The sequence below is a fragment of the Mytilus galloprovincialis genome, chromosome 11 (genome assembly GCF_965363235.1).
Source record: "Mytilus galloprovincialis chromosome 11, xbMytGall1.hap1.1, whole genome shotgun sequence".
NCBI classification, from domain to species: domain Eukaryota; kingdom Metazoa; phylum Mollusca; class Bivalvia; order Mytilida; family Mytilidae; genus Mytilus; species Mytilus galloprovincialis.
The window spans coordinates 50,974,499-50,995,249 of NC_134848.1; the positions used below are offsets into that span (position 1 = coordinate 50,974,499).

At 31.2% G+C, this 20,751-nt stretch overlaps 1 protein-coding gene and 1 long non-coding RNA gene across 3 annotated transcripts in view; one reads left to right on the forward strand and one right to left on the reverse strand.

Annotated features, from left to right (window-relative positions):
• Nucleotides 1-20,543, reverse strand: part of LOC143052342 (uncharacterized) — a 42,174-nt gene extending 21,631 nt beyond the window's left edge. The window contains exon 1 of the long non-coding RNA XR_012971091.1: nt 20,098-20,543. This is a non-coding gene — a long non-coding RNA (uncharacterized LOC143052342). The remainder of the gene's footprint in view (nt 1-20,097) is intronic.
• Nucleotides 4,246-17,118, forward strand: LOC143052340 (uncharacterized). Of its 2 annotated transcripts, none has more exons than XM_076225345.1 (11): nt 4,246-4,472; nt 6,572-6,649; nt 7,316-7,375; nt 8,219-8,417; nt 9,312-9,416; nt 10,444-10,750; nt 11,359-11,480; nt 12,157-12,286; nt 12,864-13,019; nt 14,439-14,558; nt 15,500-17,118. In XM_076225345.1, the coding sequence occupies exons 2-11, from the start codon at nt 6,592-6,594 to the stop codon at nt 16,163-16,165; spliced, it is 1,923 nt and encodes a 640-aa protein (XP_076081460.1). In that variant the 5' UTR covers nt 4,246-4,472; nt 6,572-6,591; the 3' UTR covers nt 16,166-17,118. The 2 variants fall into 2 exon arrangements, with proteins under 2 accessions (XP_076081460.1, XP_076081461.1); XM_076225346.1 differs by lacking the exon at nt 4,246-4,472 and adding an exon at nt 4,526-4,720.
• Nucleotides 20,544-20,751: the final 208 nt, after the last annotated feature.

Consider the following 20,751-nt stretch of genomic DNA (forward strand, 5'->3'; position numbering starts at 1 on the left):
GTCCAGAAATCCCGGGCTTAAAAACACAATTCCCGAAATTCTGATCTAAGAAACACCCGATCCCGGTGGGTCCTATTCCCCATCAACTCAAATATATCATTTTCATTTGCAACTCAACTGTGGTTTATAAATAGTGGCTGATAATTAACTATGTTTGCCATAGACTATTTTCACCCAAAATGATATCATACGGACTTTAATTACTAAATTGATGGGACGTGGTATGGTAAGTTCATAGTTTCACCGTGTATCATCGTACAGCGGACAAAGGTGAATTTGGGATAAAAGACTTTAAGTGCAGAAGAAGCTTACATAATTTTAATTGAAATCTCTCCAGAATGCCGGTATTCCCAAAAGCCCATATTTCACAACCGTAAATCATTCTTACTGACAAGTTTTAGATAAGCCATGGTTTTTCCCCTTTTCGATCACCTCATACATTGCCTTTGTAGCCTTTTCTGCTAGGCGTTTTCTACACATCTCTTGGTGTTATATTTTCTAGAAATGCATCTTTTTTTCGTATAGTGTTACCAAGAAGGGCAGATTGAATCACTTATCGATTAAATGCCAACTAGAAATGTTTGATAAAGCTGGTGTACCCGTTCTTCTATACGGGGCTGAAATTTGGGGATACAAAAATTTTGATATACTTGAGCGAGTTCATTTGAAATTTTGTAAGCACATTTTAAAACTAAAAAACTCGACTCCAAATTTTATGATTTATGGAGAGACTTGGGAGATACCCCATTTCTTTATATGCAAAATTACGAATGATCAATTTTTGGTGTCGCCTTCTTGATAATACAAATGAAGATAAATTATCTTGTATACTATATAAATTACTATACATTAATTATAACTATTATGATATTGGAAATAAATGGATTTTATGTATTAAGAAAATTTTTGATGAATGTGGCATGTCAAATGTATGGCATTGCCAAGATTATTTTAACAAAAAATGAATTAAGTTAAGTATTGAGCAAAAGCTTAAAGACCAATTTCAACAAGAGTGGGGTGTAGATTTACACCAATCTTCAAAAGGTTTATGTTATAGAATTTTCAAGACTGAATTTAAATTTGAAAAGTATTTGTCGACCTTGCCTTTTAATTTTTTATAGACTTTGTCTTCGTAAATTTAGATGCGGAAATCATCGTTTGTCAGTGGAGACAGAAATGTGGCAAACTATTCCGAGATCCGAAAGGTCTTGTAATCTCTGTAGCTCTAAAGATATTGGCGATGAATGTCACTACATTATGCCATGCAATTGTTTTAACATAGAAAGAGAAAAATATTTACCACACTATTGTAACAAAAATGCAAACATTATTAAATTTAAAAATGTTTTCTCATCTGAAAATGTTGTAGAAGTAGAAAAATTGTGTAGATTTATACGACATATATCATTGAAAGTCTCTCCTCCTGTTTAGAGGAACTATAATATTATTATAATGTTATTATTTTCACACATGCGAAACAAAGATATGTATTATATATGAACTGTTATTATCTCTGTAGCTATGTACTAGTTTATGAGAATAAAATCATTCATATTATTATCCGAACTGATTTGTTTTCTATGTCTTTTTGTATTGTTCTCTACTTTTTATAATTTGGTTATGTGTCATGTTGTAAAAGTTCGTTGCTTAAGCATAATGCTTTCTCAAACAAATAAAAAATATTTTGTAAAAATTCTTATTATTGGTGTATATATATAAACAATATTATTTTATTGTCAGTAGTATATGTAGGTAATTATTCACTATGCACTTTTTAAATTATTTGTACATACACTTTTTACAATTTATTATCATTATAAATATTTTCTCTCAATTATTTTTTAAATGACTTATGATGTTTAGTTTACTTTTCATAACTTAGCTGACACGTTTATGATTACACAAGTCTGTATAGAACACCTGCATGTGTATTATCAATCTAGAGAAGAAGAAAAAGCTACGCGACATTAAAGAAATTTTCCTTACTGTTCCTGTAATAAAAATGACACTTTTGTCTTACATCTATTTTATTTTCACACCTCTCAATGGTCCCGTTAATACACATGGTTGTAAAAGTACATCTGTGACGGGACAGAGGTGTGAAAATTTTAATCTGGTAATTGAGATTAAATATTGATAAAAATTAAACGGTTAGCAAAATATCTAAAACCTTTTTTGATAATATGTCAAATTGGTTTGTCAAAAAAAAATATAAAAAGAAACATTGTATATTTTTTTTCTTATTTTCCCGATAATTAAACTTGTTATTACCTTGCAAGAATTGAAAGGGGAAAACATTGTATACTTAACAACTTTATAATTTTCTCATTCTATAATCCTTATTAAATTTTGAGTGATTTGGTTTCTACTTTCTCCTTTTTACCCCAATAGATGATTTCTTTGATCACCCCTTGAGTAATTTATAGAAATTTTGCATACGTCTGAAGTTTCCTTTTGTTGTATTTAAAACAATTTCCTTGTTTTTAAAGACTGACTCTATCAACACTGATAATTAATTGTAAAGAATACATATTTGCTAATGCCAAGCGCAATCAAGTCCTCATTATACAATCAGATGGTATTTCTTGAATTTTGACAAAACAATGTTTGCTACTTTTTTCGTCTTCTGTACGTCTTTGTTTTTTTGTTCATTGTATACATACAATATTTCAAATATATTTATAATATCAATATTATGTTCTATAATTAAAATCGCCCCTTTAAAAAAAAGTGATGTAACCTTATGCACATAAATACCGATTTTTGTGTAGTAAATCTTTAAGTTTGTATTCAACTACACCCCCACCCACCCTATCCCCCGAAGGATTTGACTGTTTATATACACAATTTGTTGTCCTTTTTTTCTTGTAAATCTACTTTGTAGTTTCGAACCCGCATCTTGGGTAGGTCTCCTTGGGTATTGTACCGAAACTTTGAGCGACTTTGATATGTATATGCATGCATAAAAATCGAAATAAATCATGTAAACTTGTGTTGTATTCCGCTAATGTAAGGAATTAAGAATTGCATCTTCATTGCAGTAATGAGCAAACCTGTAGATCTGACAAAAAATTTAAATAGCAAGGACTCGTATTTTCTCTAAAGGGGGTTCGCGGGTCTAAATCATTTATATAAGATCTTCTATATTTTTCTATAAATGAACTTTATCTTAAAGTCAATAGAAAAATAAAATAAAAAAGTGGGGTCACCGTTCATTTGCGCTCACAATCTGCCTTCGAAAGAAGCATACATTTTTGTAAAAGTGTGTTTTTTTTCTGTTTAAGTAATAGGAGAAATAAAGTTAATATCGAAACAAAAAAAGAAATTTATTACAGAAATCGCTCAAAATTTACAATAATTTAGTTTAAGTACAGCTTATATGAAAGTTATATTAAAAAATATAGGTCACCGATGAGTTGAAAAAGATATTTCAATTTTAAAGCAAAAAAATGGCATTTTTCCACCAAAGGGAGATAATTTGGAACTTTTTCAATGATGTATACATTTTAAAAGTCTTCGGGGGCCAACACGAATTGATTGTTTTGAATGATTTTTGTACCATATGATAAAGTAACAACTACAAAAGGTAACAAATAAAATTTATAATGAAAAACAAATGTTTGATTTTTTTTCTGAAATTTTTATACCCTCGAGCCTCCTTAAATATAATATATTTTGCAATCAATGTATCATGGACTCTGATCTTATGTTTTTATACTCTTGTCTCTTTTTCATATTTCCCATTACATCCTCAATTTATAATACTAAATAAATAAAATTGAGAATGGAAATGGGGAATGTGTCAAAGAGACAACAACCCGACCAAATAAAAAAACAACAGCAGAAGGTCACCAACAGGTCTTCAATGTAGCGAGAAATTCCCGCACCCGGAGGCGTCATTCAGCTGGCCCCTAAACACATATATACTAGTTCAGTGATAATGAAGGCCATACTAATTTCCAAATTGTACACAAGAAACTAATATACATGTATTCAGGAACAATTAAAGTATATCGAGATAAAAAAAAACCTTTCTAGTATGTTAAATTTAAATGTGATTTGAGGAAAAAAATCAGTGGAAAAAATATTATACATTTGTACACCGACCGGAGCAAATTAAAACGGAAATAAAATGGATTCGTATAGACTGTATAATTTAAAAATGAAAAAAAAAATAATTATTGTGATGATTTTCCTATCAAAATCAGATGAGAAGCGCATCCTTGATATCATTATTTTTTTACCGGAAATAACCGAAAATAACGACCCCAAAAATAAGAATGAAAAAAAAGTTTTTAAAGTCTCTATCGTCTAACCTCGGTTGTCTCCGCTACTCTCGATGGAGGTACGTAATTGGCCGAGTTGTGCCGAACGATTTTGATCCTGGTTAGCGAGAATTCAACGAGATCACAACACCATTGCCGCCATATTTGAACGCCATATTTGAACAACTAATTACCAATGATAGCCAGGTAGGTTCATCACATCCATTTATACTTATTTATAGAGTTTTAATTAAACGTTCATTCAAACAGATTTCTAGTAGTTTAAAAATCGCATTCAGACCAACAGAAATTATCTTACCAGGGCGATTATTTTACAACATGTACAATACTCGTCAAGCCAGGGCCGAAAAGGTTTAACAATTTCAGGGTATGCTGTCGCAGTGACAGTGCAGGACACTTCATGAACTGTTCTCATACAGTTACAGACTAGAAAGGTAGAAAGCTTATTCTTATAAAACCATGCAAGTGCAAAGGTTAATACAGAGAGGTTGAAAAAAATATATTATTTATGGTTGTCAAGATAACAATATAGGACGTATTTACACTTGTATGCAAATTTATCCGCCATTACGTACAATCACACCACAGGCACTTGTTTCTATCCATACGAAGGTCGACTATCCATATAAATAGAAGAAGGTGGCTAACGAATTTTTTTTTAGGTCACGACAGTCTCCGCTTGGGACACTTTTTCTACCTTTCAACTTAATGCTAAAAATCCCTACCTTATATGAATCGATTCAGTGAATATTTTTCTTTAACACTAAACTTATTTCATAATCCCCACAGTGTTCCTCTTCACGGTAATCTACTCTCAATTCACTAAACCATTTTATCACGTTTAAATGAAGTAACAAACTTATTTCGCAGCCGAAAGTTAGGTTGATGTACGTTTTCGAGTAACAAGCACCGGAACTTGCGGAAGTGCATGAAGTGATGAAAAGTTGTATTTTTATTAAAAAACTTGCTACACACTGCAAAAACAATGCTTCAACCTCTTTTTATAAGATAATCAATCGTTTATGTCTGAATTTCTTTAATTATCAATAAAAAGTTGATGTTTCATCAACTTGGTTAAAATTGAAAATGTCCGATGACGGAAGCGACTGAAAGCGAGTATCGTAAACAACAGGGCTACTTGTATTCGCTTTTGGGGGTCTAGGAAAGCGAAGTGACGGTCGGGAAAGCGACTTCTTCGCCCAAGTCGCCTGGTAGCGTGAGCCCTGGTTTATACTGACAAACAATAACGAGTTATTAAGCTTGACAATGCATGGTTATAAAAAATGAAAGCTAAGTCTACAGAAAAAATAAGAAAAAATAGCCTTAGTATAACGACTTACCATTACACCTGGATATCCTAAATTCAGAAAGATTGAAGCAATCACTTTTACAAATTTAGCCAATACACATCCATACCCCTATTGACAAGTCAGGAGATGTTCCGAAAAATGTATATATATCACCTTTTTGCACTTGGCCTAATCACTCATAATTTCCATATCAAAATCAGTTAGAATACAACATCCAAAAATTTATTTGACCTCTCTTCTTTTATTTCAACCCAAAAAGATTTAAGGAATGAGTTAGGAAAGGAAAGAAAAAAAATTAAGGAAAAATACACCCTTATTAAAAGAAACTATATTCGTGGACAACGAAAAGCAGGGTCATTAATTTTGGTCTTGGGCCTATTAGGGGCCTAAAACTTGACCCAAAACCGATTGCAAATGTAACTGATAAATGTGTACGGAAAAAGGTCATGATCACTGACCCAAATGAAATTAAATATTTAAAGAGTTAGGAATGGGGTTCCTCCTAGAATTAACGTAGGAAGAGAGGTGATAAGATACAAAGTGAAATACCTTCTATCACTCTGAGTCTCAGTGACTGCTGTAGAAGGTAAACTTGGAATTGATAGTACAAAAATAAAACACAATAGGCCTAATTACATTGTTCATACACTTTAATCCAGGATTAATAATATGAAATATAAAATGAAAATAATATCCAGCTGCATGCTTTAATGTACATGCACATGTACATGTGTCAATGAAACAACGACAATCGTATCCATCAGAGCAATTTGCTCTTTGAATTCCATTTATTGTCTAAAAGAAATGCACTACAAGTCATGCAAGTAATTGTGTTCTCGGAACATGTTACTTTTATGACCGTAAATTTGGTGCTGCTAATATTAAGGCAAAAGTTTGGGTAAAAAAAATATCCCAATATACATTGTACATGATATAGTGGTTTGAGAGTACAATGTATTTTTTCTTTATTTTCAGCTTTTTAATGAATTTCTGCCATGAAGCGTGTTAAAGTTACTACATTTGAACAGTTAGAGTCTACTGATCATGTTGAAGGTATGATTATATTTCTTATATATATACCCTCCTTTTAGTCTTGAAGTAGGTACTATATAAGAATAACTGTCTATTCAGCTATACTTATGTAGAAACTACTGAACATTATGTCTTTATACATAGTATGAACTAGAAATTTTCTACACACTTTTCTTTTAAAGCTACAAATTAATTAGGCTCATTTAATTTTCATAAAATTTTTACGAAGTATTTGCTTTGAACCTTGACAAAAAATTAAAAAAAAATGACCATTTTATATAAAACAAATTACATGGGTTATGTCGCAGTTGACAAACACTTTTGATTATTGAGAAGCTTGATATTCCCTTCATAACACAACATAAACATTTAGCTGATTTCACAGAGTTAATTCCCTGTAGTGTTAGGTACCACCTTGAAAGTGGGGATATACTTCATTTTCTTTCATGGGTTTGTCAGTTGGACAATTTTTTACTTTGTAACAAATATCTATGTTTAGCCTTATTCTATTAGAAAAAAAATATTCTGTAACATACATGTATATGTGAAAGACTTATTTGTTAAAACAAGAAGTTAAAAGACCACACCAAATAAATAAACGGTTCTTTGGACTCCTACTAAGAATAAAAGGAGTGAAGAGGAATTATTTTATTTATCTTGCATGACATAATTATTGTTATTTTGTAGATAGTGATACAGAATTTGAAAATGACTTCATTGATGTTAGAAATGCAAAGCGCAAAACAGGTAAGAATAAATAAATATTATATATATATCACATAGACATGTATCATGTATATCATATGTAGAAGATATAAAACTTGGACAGAAGCTTGACAGTATTTCCTAAGTTAGAGGGATATATATGAAAAGTGAAAACTATTCATCTAGTTTTCCATGTTTCATTCATAATAGGACATTTTTTCTGTTTTTTAAAATTGATATACAGTATTATTTAAGTTTCTCTAATTCTATGGAAATTTATCCCTTTCCGAACCCATTTTATAAAAAAATTTAATCAACGTGTGGTTGCTGGTGATCTCAAAAGATCATTGGATGATTTTAAGGGTCGTGACTAACATTAGCTAACTGGATGAATCAAAATATGATAACAGGTGTTAATGAAATTGACAACTGCGTGCAATGTGAAAGGCACTCGAAAGGGGATTTTCAGTTAAAAAAAAAGAAAATGTCTTTTAATCATTAAAAAAACAGATTCTTACATATTTACTCGTTGATTATCGGATTTATCCAATCTCAATAGTTAAATTATAGATTTTAAAGTCCTCGCAGACGCGGCTCGGACTTTAAAATTGATAATTTAACTATCTCGATTGGATAAATTTGATAATCCACTGGTATCAATGTAAGAATCTATATTTATCAACACCAACAACCATTATGAGATTTTATGGAACTTTGACAGAAGCTTCCTTGTGATCATTAGACATGAATAGCTGGTATCAAGAACAATAAAACAAATTCACAGACCACTGAATAAAAATGAAAAGAATGACAAGTGTTTTTTTTTTATTTTAATGCAAGGCTCTGATATTTCTCCTGAAAACTTTTAATCTATTCTTTTTTTAGCCAGGAAACGTGAAAAAACATCAAATGTATTAAAAGACAAGGAGACAGACTTCAATGTTATCAACAACCTTGTGAATTCGCCATGCTGTGAGAAAAAATGTTTAAGCACCAGTAATGTCCAGACAATTCAGACCTGTAGAGCTATGTTCTATAAAAAGACACAAGAGGAACAGTCAGATTTCATTGAGAGAAACATAAGGTAAGTTTATTTATGAATTAAATTTTATTTACTACAAGAGTGCTTAACTGATCTTGACTGGCTGTATGTCAGTAAAAGAATGATTATATATAATATATGGCAATTATGTGTACATTTACATTTAATGAATGGCTATTATCTATTTTGAATTTATTGAACCATAAAACTAATTTTTGACTCTTCACATTGAATAATCCGTGAAGAGTCAAAAATTAGTTTTATGGTTCAATAAAATCAAAATAAATTATTGCCATTCATTACAAATAAATTTTTATAAAAAATAAGGCTCAAAGAACGTTGTATATTATTTTTATTAACAATAACAACGTACATACATGTTGGTGGATGAATACACAACATGAGAGTGGGCGGGTCGCCATCAACATTGACAACATTGAAAATAAAACTAATAATTTAAACCAACATGACCAATGAGAAGACAGTAAAAACACCAAATTTATTTATACTGATATACATGTGTACATGGTTTCTGTTGACTATAGCTGTCTTGAATTAATAACAAGGGCCTAATGATGATTATGATTAGTTGATTATCTAGGACTGAATTTTTCTTTATTTGATAATCTTGTTATATATATATAATATAATTTATTATGCAATTTTACTTGGACATCCCCATTTAGAGCTTCAATCTTATTGACCAATTTTATGAAACTTAATCTATAACCAATCGAACATGTGTTATGAAAATTCAATTCTCCTGAAAAGTTTTAAACATTCAATAGTGACAATACCATTTGTAAAAAAATATGTCATATTGTAGGTGTAGTACCTTTGACATTTTAACATAACACAAGTTCGTAAAACTAAAATGGAAAATCATGTGGACTTAAGATATACTTTTTCAACTGTTTTTTTTCATCATGTACACAGGTGCAATGATGCCAGTTTAGAAGACAAACAGTTGACTTTTGTGCTGACTGGTAGAAGAGTATGTGAATATGCATGGAGGATTGTGTACGGCATTAAAAGAAGGAGGTATGCTACCTTATAAGTGCAAATAAATTAGTTCATGGGATACACATTCTTATGATGGCAACCCAACATCAAAGTAGAGAGGGGGACTCCTTGTTCAAGTGGTATAAGTAGTAACTACTGTAAGCACTAGCCAGTCAACTCTCAGCTTGTGGGTTTGAACTCTTCTCATGTGGGTGCACTCCAACCTTAATTGTGCGCTGTTCCAAAGACAAATGTATGGGGGGGGAGTACTTTTTTATTTGACCCTCCTTCCCGTACAATTACTTCTGGAAAAGCTAGACTAGAATGGTAAGTTTTACTATCAAAGGAAGGTGTTTTTTCTGGTTACCCCTGCTTCCTCCACCAATAAAAACAGGCAGCTAAAAAGCATTGCCTTAAAGTAACACTGAAAACCAAGAAAACCAAATCTATTCAAATCAAAAAAAGTGATTCCACATTCTGTTGCAGTCTACAAATACCTGGTTAATTTTTATGGAATTGATAAACCGATTAAACAGCTATCCATGAGGAGGTTGTTAACAACTACTTTTCACTGTTAGGCCATTAACAATGAAAACCACATATTGTAGAGTTAATTATTAAGCTCACATAACAAGAAGCCTTTTAATTGAGAAATCAAATAGCCAGATTTAATGCTAAAGCAATCATAAAAAAAAAATGATAGACAGCAAGGAACAGCCATTAATTCAGAGGGTCAGGCCAATAAAGTATGTGGCAAGGTTAAACATATCCAAACAGATAACAGATGATCACTTTCCTTATATTATGTGTGTCGCTCAATTTTTTAAGACATAAACAAATTCTGAAGGTCTCTTTTACATGCTATTTATGAAACTTTGACAGGTCTCAAAAATGGCTTTGGGAAAATTATGTTTCTATCAAGTAGTCTAGGTGTTTTTTTTTATCAACGAATTACACATTTCCTTAAAAGAATTTCCAAATTGATGTCAAATAATCCTAGTAAATAAAACAACTTAAATTAGGAGTGGTATTAGCCTGTTGTATTTTTTACATTTTTAACTTTCAGGTATTACTACATGAAAAAGAAATGTAGGTCTACTCATGAAGATTTAGACAATTCTGACAAAAGATGTAGCCAACAATACAAGAGCAGGCAGTACCTTGAGGCAAAGAGTTTTGTGACGGGTCTATGCAAAAGATATGGTGATGATCAGCCTGACATTCTGGAAATACATTTGCCATCATGTCTCTCTATTCTACAAGTTTGGACCGATTACAAATCTTCCTGTGAGAATTTAGCCTCGCCCTACTTATCTTACCAGAGGTTCTATGGAATGTGGATAGAAGAGTTTCCTCATGTAAAGATTCCAAAGGTTTGTATGGAATAACATTTAGAACATAAATGTTGGTTTTTGAAAATGATAAGCAGATAAAATAATATACAGATTTTTAAATTATATCTGAATGCACACTCCACATATATATGCTATCATCTGTATTTCACAAAATTGCTTAATATGTACAAAATATATTTTTTTGTTAAGTAATGACAAGCACCAATTTCTTTCCAATAATAATGTGTCAAAATGTCAATTACGTCTGAGTCAACATGATTTTGAAATATAATTTTTATTCTCCACTTTATGTTAAATTAAGGTCGTGTTGTATGATGTGTTGTAAAACTAATCTTAAGACTAAGAGTCCATTGACATGGATTTAGGTAACTAAATGTCACCATGGACCTTCAAAATGAAACTAAACTATATTTCAATCTTTTAGTTATAAAAATAAATTAAATTATGTGGCAATTCTATAATAATTTATTGGTATGGCAGTGACTTTATATCATACCTCCAGCCTTATGTTATATAATTAACTCCTTCGTCATGATAACAAATATCCTTTCATGCTTAAATTGATACATTCATAGAATTAAATAGAGATATTATATATATACAATAAATATTGTTTTTCTTTATAGTATCAGAAGCTCAGCAAATGTAATGAGTGTGTAATCTTTAAAGAAACCATCAGCAAGAAACTGACAAAGATTGATTTGGGAGAGCTGAAAGACAAGAGAAGAGCACACTTGCTACTTCAAGAGTAAGAATTTTATTCACTCTTAAAAAAGATTTTTTTACTTTTCATGATTGATAAAAATACATCAACATTATTAGCCCAACTGACCTTAAGTGAACTTTTTCTTCTATAAAAAATCTCTGCAACAATCTCCTTGGGTTAATAGTATACTTAAAGGTGGTCAATGACCATGCCTTCAAACCGAAATTGCTAACATATTGTAAAAAAAAGATCATTGGGGGTTAATGCAATTTGTCAGATTATCCTGAAAGCTGCTATTATTGAGGAAAATATGATGAGAGATGTTATGTTGTGATCTGCCAATTAATACAAATCCTTCTTTTGACTTGTTATGGAATAATTGATCTTGGTGACATCTTCCGTTTTTATATAAAAAAAAGAAGATATGGTATGATTGCCAATGATACAACCCCCCACAAGAGACCAAATGACACCAAAATAACCAACTTTAGGACACCGACTTCATTTAACAATGAGGTCTTTAGTTAGTTTAGTCACTACTGTGCAAAGAAATGTATTTTTCCTAACATCACTACACCTTGATGTTGGGCAATTATTCCATTTAGGATAACTCACCACTTCTAAAAAATGTGTTGGGTATAGGTAAGCAAAGGTCATGGAATTAGCACAACTATTAGTTATTTGTGAGTGGTATGTTATATTTTGATTTTTTTTTCAGAATATGCAGGGAAAAATATTATAAACATATTAAGAAATCCAAAGAACATCCAAGCATGTATACATCAGTTATCATTGACAATATGGACCAGTCTAAAACCAATCTACCACGGTTTCCATTACATTTCAAGGTAAATTTATTTTATAAGGACCAAGGTTCAGATTGCATTTATTTCCCCAAAACATATTGTCTATAATACATGCAAAGCTTTTCAATATATATAGTTCATTTCATTGGATATTTTTCTAGGACATGACATACCTATTTATGTTTGAATAATCCTTTTCTTAATTGCTGATTTTATACCCTCTCCGCCTAATTTGTTAAGGCATATTGAATCTTATCATGCTTATTGTGACGTCAAGAAAAAACAAGAAACAGTAACTTTAAATAAAACGACCTCATATTTGATATTTATTCAACAGCTTGACAGTGATGACGTGTGATACAAAAAACATCATGAGATTTGTCGGATACCTAACTCTTGTTGGCATTTACTTTGATTTTTTTAATATTTGAAGGAACTCAACACATGTCATAATTTTATATCAATGACTTTATTTGGTCAGCAGCTCAACAAAGATAAGTAACATTTGCACCTTCAGTTAAGTCAGATAACTACTTCCTGTTTGCCAATATTTTGAATTATGATTGCATTCTTGTTATTAAATTATGAGCACATGTTTTTAAACCTCTTTTTTTTTCAGAATGAATCAACTCTTGAAAAAATGCACCACCATGTTACAGGTGTTTTATGTCATGGATTAAATAAGGCCTATACATTTACATGGACAGATCAGTTTTCATCTGATTGTAATATCACCTTGAATTGTTTGATGTCTGTGTTGGGTGATGTAGCAGCCGTAAGTATTAAATCTCAAGTTTAATGAGAAACAATTGACTTGAAGTTTTCATGCGAGAGAATAACACATTTTCATTATTTTTGCAATTCATGCAACAACTAAAGTGTAAAGAAGCCACTTTTAGTCCATTAATTTTAAATATCAAAGATATGAAAGTTACAGTTGTGATATGACTGCCAATTAGAAAATATAACCAATGATTTCAAATGACAGACATTGGGAAATATTACAGATAAATCTAAGTTAGCATTACTATTTAATAAGAAATAATTGGACAGGGTTGCTGTAAAACCCTTGATGTTGTATACATCACTAACGGTAATTACTTTTTTGTGCCAAGTGGCAAGAAGTATGTAATTCAGCTTAAATTTTGGTGGCTTCATTTTCATAACTATGATATCATAAAAGGATAGACATATGAAGGCTTTTCTCACTAATAATACTTAAAAAAGTAACTTTATTTTTGTAAAATTGAATATAAAAAAGGATAGTATAAAAAAAGAACATGCGGTATGATTGCCAATGAGACGACTATCCACAAAAGACCAAAATGACACAAACATAAACAACTATAGGTCAACGTACGGCCTTCAACAATGAGCAAAGCCCGTACTGCATAGTCAGCTATAGAAGGCCCCGATAAGACAATGTAAAACAATTCAAACGAGAAAACTAACGGCCTTATTTTTGTAAAAAAATGAACAAAAACAAATATGTAACACATAAACAAACGACAACCCCTGAATTACAGGCTCCTGACTTGGGACAGGCACATACTTAAATAATGTTGCAGGGTTAAACATGTTAGCAGGATGCCAACCCACCCCCCTAATCTGGGACAGTGGTATATCAGTACAACATAAGAACGAACTATTAAAATCAGTTGAAAAAGGCTTAACTCATCAGATAGACAAAAATACAAGTGAACGTGGCTGGTTACTTATACATCCTGACACAAGGAACAGATCTGAGAGTACTCGCAGTTATCTGACAGCTAGTTCAAAGCCACTAACAACTAATAAAAATATCATGCCTCTAAGACTAAACTAGAGTCTAGGTATGGTTGTTATTGAACTTATTATGCACAAAGACAATGTTGTAGACAATTATAGGTGAAAGTATGGGCTTCTACAGTGATCAAAACCCTACCCTATACTTTACTAAAACGCCAAGGGATGACAAAATGGAAAACAAATTTAAACCTGATTTTAAGAAAAATATTTCATGATAAAAGATGAAAATGAAACAAGTTATTCATGCAGTGTGACCAGTTAACAAACATATTTCTCAAACTAAGCCTGGACTTAAAATCTGTATAGCTAGAAAAAATATATTATGTTTGGTGTAATAGGATTAGATAACTTTTAACTGTGATTATATGATGTATAATATGTAAAGCTAATTCCTTTTTTTTTCTAGGAAAATGGTGGTTTACCTCCTACATTATATATTCAAGCTGACAATTCCCCAAAGGACAACAAAAATAAATATGTGATAATGTTCCTAGCAATGTTGGTGAAAATGGAAATTGTGAAAAAGGTATTTTTTTTATTTTTTTTGCATTTATTGTATTTTAAAATAAACAATAAAAACACTTTTTTGCTATATCATAGAATTGAGAATAGAAATGGGAAATGTGTCAAAGAGACAAAATTTCTACCAAAGAGTAGATATATATCAGTAATGAGTATATGCTTGTCATTTCATCAACAACAACAAAAAATCACTAACTTATAAAAAGAAAAGAGCAAAATTTTGATTAAAACAAAAATAAAAGTGCTTGTTGTAGTCACAGATTCTAAAAAATGAATGTAAGACAATTGCTCAAAGGGGTTAAATCAAGCTGTCAAATTTATTTTTGCTGATTTGTCACAATTTTTTTATGTTTATCACTTTTTCCAATACTGTATGCAATAGATCAACTGTATAAGATGTATTGAAATATTTCCAGCGTAGATAGCTAAGATACCTGTCCAGCAAGTTTTATTGGCCTCCATCCTTTTTTTATGATTCATTGATAATTTTTTGTGTTTTGGTCTCACTCTGTTATTTGGTTTAGGGACTGACTGTAAGATTTGTTTATAATATAAGAAGATGTGATATGAATACCAAATAAACATCTCTCCATCCAAGTCACAATTGGTAAAAGTAGACCATTATAGGTCAGAGTATGGTCTTCAACACAGACCCTACCGATTTTTTGACAGCTGTATAGCAAGTCAAGATTGTTGATACTTCCATAATCATAACAGAGCCTTGTTATTGGTGATACATTAAATAATGCTTCATATTTAGGGCTTTGGAAATAAAATCAATGGTCAGTAGAGCAGGCAATACATTTCAGTATGTGGTCTTTTGTTATTTTTAATGTGCTGCAAAAAGTATTGGCACTCACTAAATTTGGTTGAACTGTGTGAGATTTGAAATTAAAGCATAAATTAGTTATTACAAAGCTATATTTTTTTTGTTTTGTTTTGCAGATTAAGCTTACATTCCTCATGGTGGGTCACACCCATGAGGATGTTGATCAGCTATTCAGCAGGATATCTGTTAAGGCATCAAAAGAAAAAACAACAACCATCCCAAGCCTTTTGGATCTGATTAAAAGATCATTTACACCACAACCCATCACGAAACATATGGAATCCCTTTACGATTTCCGGGATCAGATGGCGTATCCATCCAGTCTAGCTGGGATTAAAAGTCAGCATGTCTTTAAACTGACGAAAGATGGAGAGAGAGTCTACTTAGCAATGAAAGAGTGGCCTTTGAAGTCATCGCCATACAAAACATTGGAGCTGACTGACATATTGCAGACGCTAGATATGCCAAAGAAGGTTGAACCAAACATGGAAAAGATTGGTGGGATTATTCAACTGATGAGAAGAGATCTTCCGAAATGGGTACAGAACGGGAAGCTAAACCGAGAAGAAGAACTTTGGTGGCTGAACTACCTGTCCACCCTGGAGAAAACAAGACGCCCTGTACCTAAGACTCCTTTGCCACAAAATATGGGACGATATAAGATACCTCAACATGAGCAACCAGCTGTGGAAGGTAATTTGTTGGCTGCCATCAACAATCACATACAAACTTTTGAAAGAAATACTGCTGTCCGGATTGTAACACACAGACCACGAGTTTAAGAACTCAAACTTATTCTCTTCTGTATACTTTGTATTTTTGTATATATTTAGCTCCTACATGTCCTAGGAACATTTGATAAATAATTTTCTTATGCCATATGAGCATCAAATTTTTAAATGAAATGTTTCTGTATGTTTGTTTAAAAGGTTTACTCAGAAACTTGTAGCTGCTGTCCTTTAGTGGAGACAGTTCAGCATTTTATATGCATGATAAATGACAACATATTTAATCAGATGTCTTTCTGTAAAAAAATCATTTGCATAAATGTACAGTACTGTATTTTGCCATTGTTGTATGGAATTCTGATTCATGATCATTTTGTAAACTAATTCTTTATGTATAGCAGTGTATATCTTTAATGTTCACAAATGTACATATGTTAATATAAAAAAATAATTTGTAGATAATATTTTAATTGCAATTGTATGTGTTTTGACAAGTGAAGTCAATATTAGTATCATTTATTTATTTTTCAATTGTGAGTAGTTATTTGTATTCTGAAGGTAGATGGGGTTAGTATCAACTTTCTGGATAAAAGCTGATTTAAGCTGATTTTTTCTCATGAAAATCAATACTGATACATATTTTCTTATTGATTCCACATTTAATTAGAATGCAGTGTATCAATAAGTCATTTAATGAGAATTGTAATAAGAATAAGTAATTGTGGCCTTACTCCTTTTCTTTTGTACAAGGTGAAAAATAGAAATCTTCAATCGAAATGTATCCATGTAACATTGTAGACAATAGAACATAACTTTTTTTACTGGTATTTCTTTTATAAGTCAGTGATTTTTGCATTGAATTATTGACAATTAATGAATATATAAATATATATATATCTGAGATAATTTACCTGTGTTACTTTCAAATAGAGAGAAATGTGTTTATATGTATATTTTCCATAGTTCTTTTGTAAATACAAAATAAATATGTTATGTCAAAAACAAAAGTCTTTTTTATTATTTGTCTGTCTTAGTATAATAGAACAGTTTTTAACTCTTTTAAGTTTGTGAAAGTTTCTAGGTTGGCCTTTCATCAACTTTATACTGGTACTTCATTTTCCATTTATGACCAATGCACCTCATTGTTCTATAGTTTGTGTATTAAAAGAAAAAAGAGAATGTGTGAAATATTTGTAGAGTTTTTAAATTTAATCATTTAAGGTGGTACCTAACACTACAGGGAGATAACTCTGTAAAATCAGTGAAACGTTTTAATGACGTTGTGTTGTAAAGGGAATATTAAGCTTCTCAATGATCAAAACTAGTGTTTGTCAAACTGCTATATAATCAGTGTAATTTTTCTGATAAAATGCTTGGTTCAAATTTTTTGAAATTTTTATATTATTGTCAAAGGGTCAAAGTTAAAACTTTGTCAAAATTTTATGAAAAATAAATGAGCCAAATTAATTTTAGTGAAAGTGTTGGGTACCACCTTAATGGTCTAAGTAACAAAATTTAAGACCAAGAATATATTGGCTTTTTTTTTATTATTCTAGCAAGTGAAATATGTAAGAAGACTTTTATGATCAATCTAAAATGAGAAATAGTTGGGGTTTGAAAATTTTATATGTTATTACAATTCTTTTCCTGAGAAAGGTAGTCCTTGCTATGAAAAGAATAGATGTCGGGTAGAAAAATTTTGATGAAATGTTAGTAAACTCAGACATACAGCTTTAGGTGTGGGATTTTTAGCTGTGTTGAAGACCAAATGGTGGACATCAGCTGTTTTTGCTCTTTGGTTGGGTTGTCTCTTTGAAACATTTCCCTATACTGTAAATTCAGAAATTATTGTGTGCATTTATTATTGCGACATAAATGTGATTTTAAGTTTTATGATTTTAAGAAAAATCCTGTTGCATTCATATGAAATATTTCAAAATGAGAGTTAAAATTATTGCGTTTACAACTCAGTCGCATTTTTCGCAATAATAAAAACCTCGCATTAATTTCTGAATTTACAGTATTTTACTTGTTTGTACTAAAGTCACATATATATGGCTTTTGGCTGTGAAAATTTTGCAGTCTACTTGTTAGAGTTTGTTTCTAATGTCATTTCTAATGAAAGGAAAAACTTCTGAAATTTGGTTTGCAATTGTATTTTAAGAAATTGTCATTTCTCATTTTAATGATGGTTATTAAGGCTCTGCACCTTTAGTTGTGGCTTATTGACTCAATGATTTGCCAAATTTTGATATCAAATAATCACACTACAATAAAAAAAATTATATATTGAGGATAAAGGTTTTCCCATCTTGACTACCTGTGAGCGTCTTGCATGGTTGTTTTTTAATCAAAATCAAAACACTCGTACACACAACACCATACATATATTTATGGAAAAAAGGCAAATCGGATAAAACTCTCTCATAGCACAAAATTTACATTTATCAAATTGAAAGACAAAAGATATCCTAAGGGACAAAATTAATCCTACGGGAAGGAAAAAAATCATAATGGAGAATAAATATCCTATAGGACAAATAATATCCCTTAGGAAAAATAAAATATTCTATAAGACAAATTATATCCCTTAGGAAAAATAAAATATCCTATAGGACAAATTATATCCCTTAGGAAAATTAAATATCTTAAGGGAGAAAAAATATCCCATAGGACATATTAAATCCCTGGGGAGAAATAATTAATCCTAAGGGACATTTTTTATTGAAAATAGTCTTCCATTATATTCCTATAGGATAAATTTTATCCTATAGGATTTAAGATATTTTTAAAAAATCCTATAGGAATTTTAATCCTGTAGGATATTAATTTTATCCCATAGGATATTTTATCTCCTATAGGATATTTTTATCCTAAGGGATTTAAATATCCCACAGGATATTAAAAATATCCTGTAGGATTATGACTTTATCCTACAGGATTTCTCAATATCCTGTAGGATTTTGAAAAATCCTAAGGGAAAAAAAAAAATCCTATGGGATATTGGCACTAATTTCACCCGTACTGCCGAACGGGGCGAGACATATAATTTTTTTTTTTAAATTGCTTTACCTATGGGGATAGGTATATTATTGCCAAGTTTGATAATTCTACCTTAAAAAAAAATGTGGTCCCAATTTGCACTTACGAGAAGTGCAAATTAATCCGAGAACATTGATAAGAAACACATTTATATGGATACGTACATGTAAAGATCGGTTGGTTGTTGGTTATAAAATGTCCAGTGACAAGTATTTCATGCAAATTTATGACCAGAGTTAGCAATACTTTAACATTCAATATGTACGATACATGATGTATAGGTCAGTGGCACATCCAGAACTTTTCATAAGGGACAGGGTTGCTGACTGCCCTTAGGGGCACAGATCCAGTCATGCTTGAGTGATTCCCTATATAATCAACCAAATTTTTCCCACAAAAAAGGGGAAGATATAGATTAACCTTTTCTGTATTCCACTCAGGGTGATGTATGCAAAATAATTAAGGTAATAAATGGCATACTGTTCACACATGATAATAGGGGGAGGGGAACGGTGTCCTTTATGACTTTCAATGATTTATTATGATGCTCAACTTTAACATTGAAGCTCAAAGCCTATATTTTCCCTGGAATATGCAACTTTGCACGAGTGTGTTAATATAGAACATTGATTCATAGCTATAGCCTATCGGAGTATCTAAATACATAGATTCCGTAGGATCAGTTGCGGATCCAGACATTTTAAAAAGGGGGGGGGGGTCCAACCCAGGACAAAATAGTGGGGGTCCAAATATATGCATTGAGCGGCCAAAAAAAAAGGAATGGGTTCGAACCCTCTCCCCCCCCCCCTTTTGATCCGCCAATGGGAACAAATTGTAAGGTCTGTAACAGTGTAAGCCGACAAATGTGCACATTTTCCCTTCAAAATTATGAATCCATGATTATTCGATAGACATGCTATAAAATATTGATAATTTCTACTCACCGATTGTAATTTCCAGCTAAGATTATTGAACATGTGGTCTAACATCTGTAGTTACCTGTGTAAAAATATAGTTTGCCGACCTGAGGTCCAAGGTTTTTTGCCGACAAAAAATTAAAGAGGGTAAATCGTTTACGGTGAAGAATTGTTTTCCGTTTTTAATGAAACTTGACAGATTTTGCTAATTATTTTTTTAATCATCGGAAATGTCCTTCTTGGTGAAATTCGAATTAAAACTGTTTTATTATGCTGTACAATATTGGTAACTGAGTCATAATCTTTAAATTTATTTCAAGTACACCCTTGTACATTTTTCTATTGCGCAGAATTTATCAAAACTTTTTTAAGTATAAATTTGAATGAATTCATTGTCATCTTCTTATTCTTCTGCAATAATATTAAAACTCTATTTTAAACGAAAGCTGCTGGTTTTTAAAACCAGTTATGAACGAAAATGTTATAAAACAGATATTATAAAATAAAAAGTAAGGATATCAGAAGGATTATTTAAAGTCAAACGCACATGACTGTCAAAAATGAACGGACAATGCTACGGCAATAAATAGAAAACGACAAAAGACAAACAACGATCGCAAAATAAATGAATAAACAGCAAAACAAGTTTACAATCGCACAAAAGACGACTAGTATAAGTAA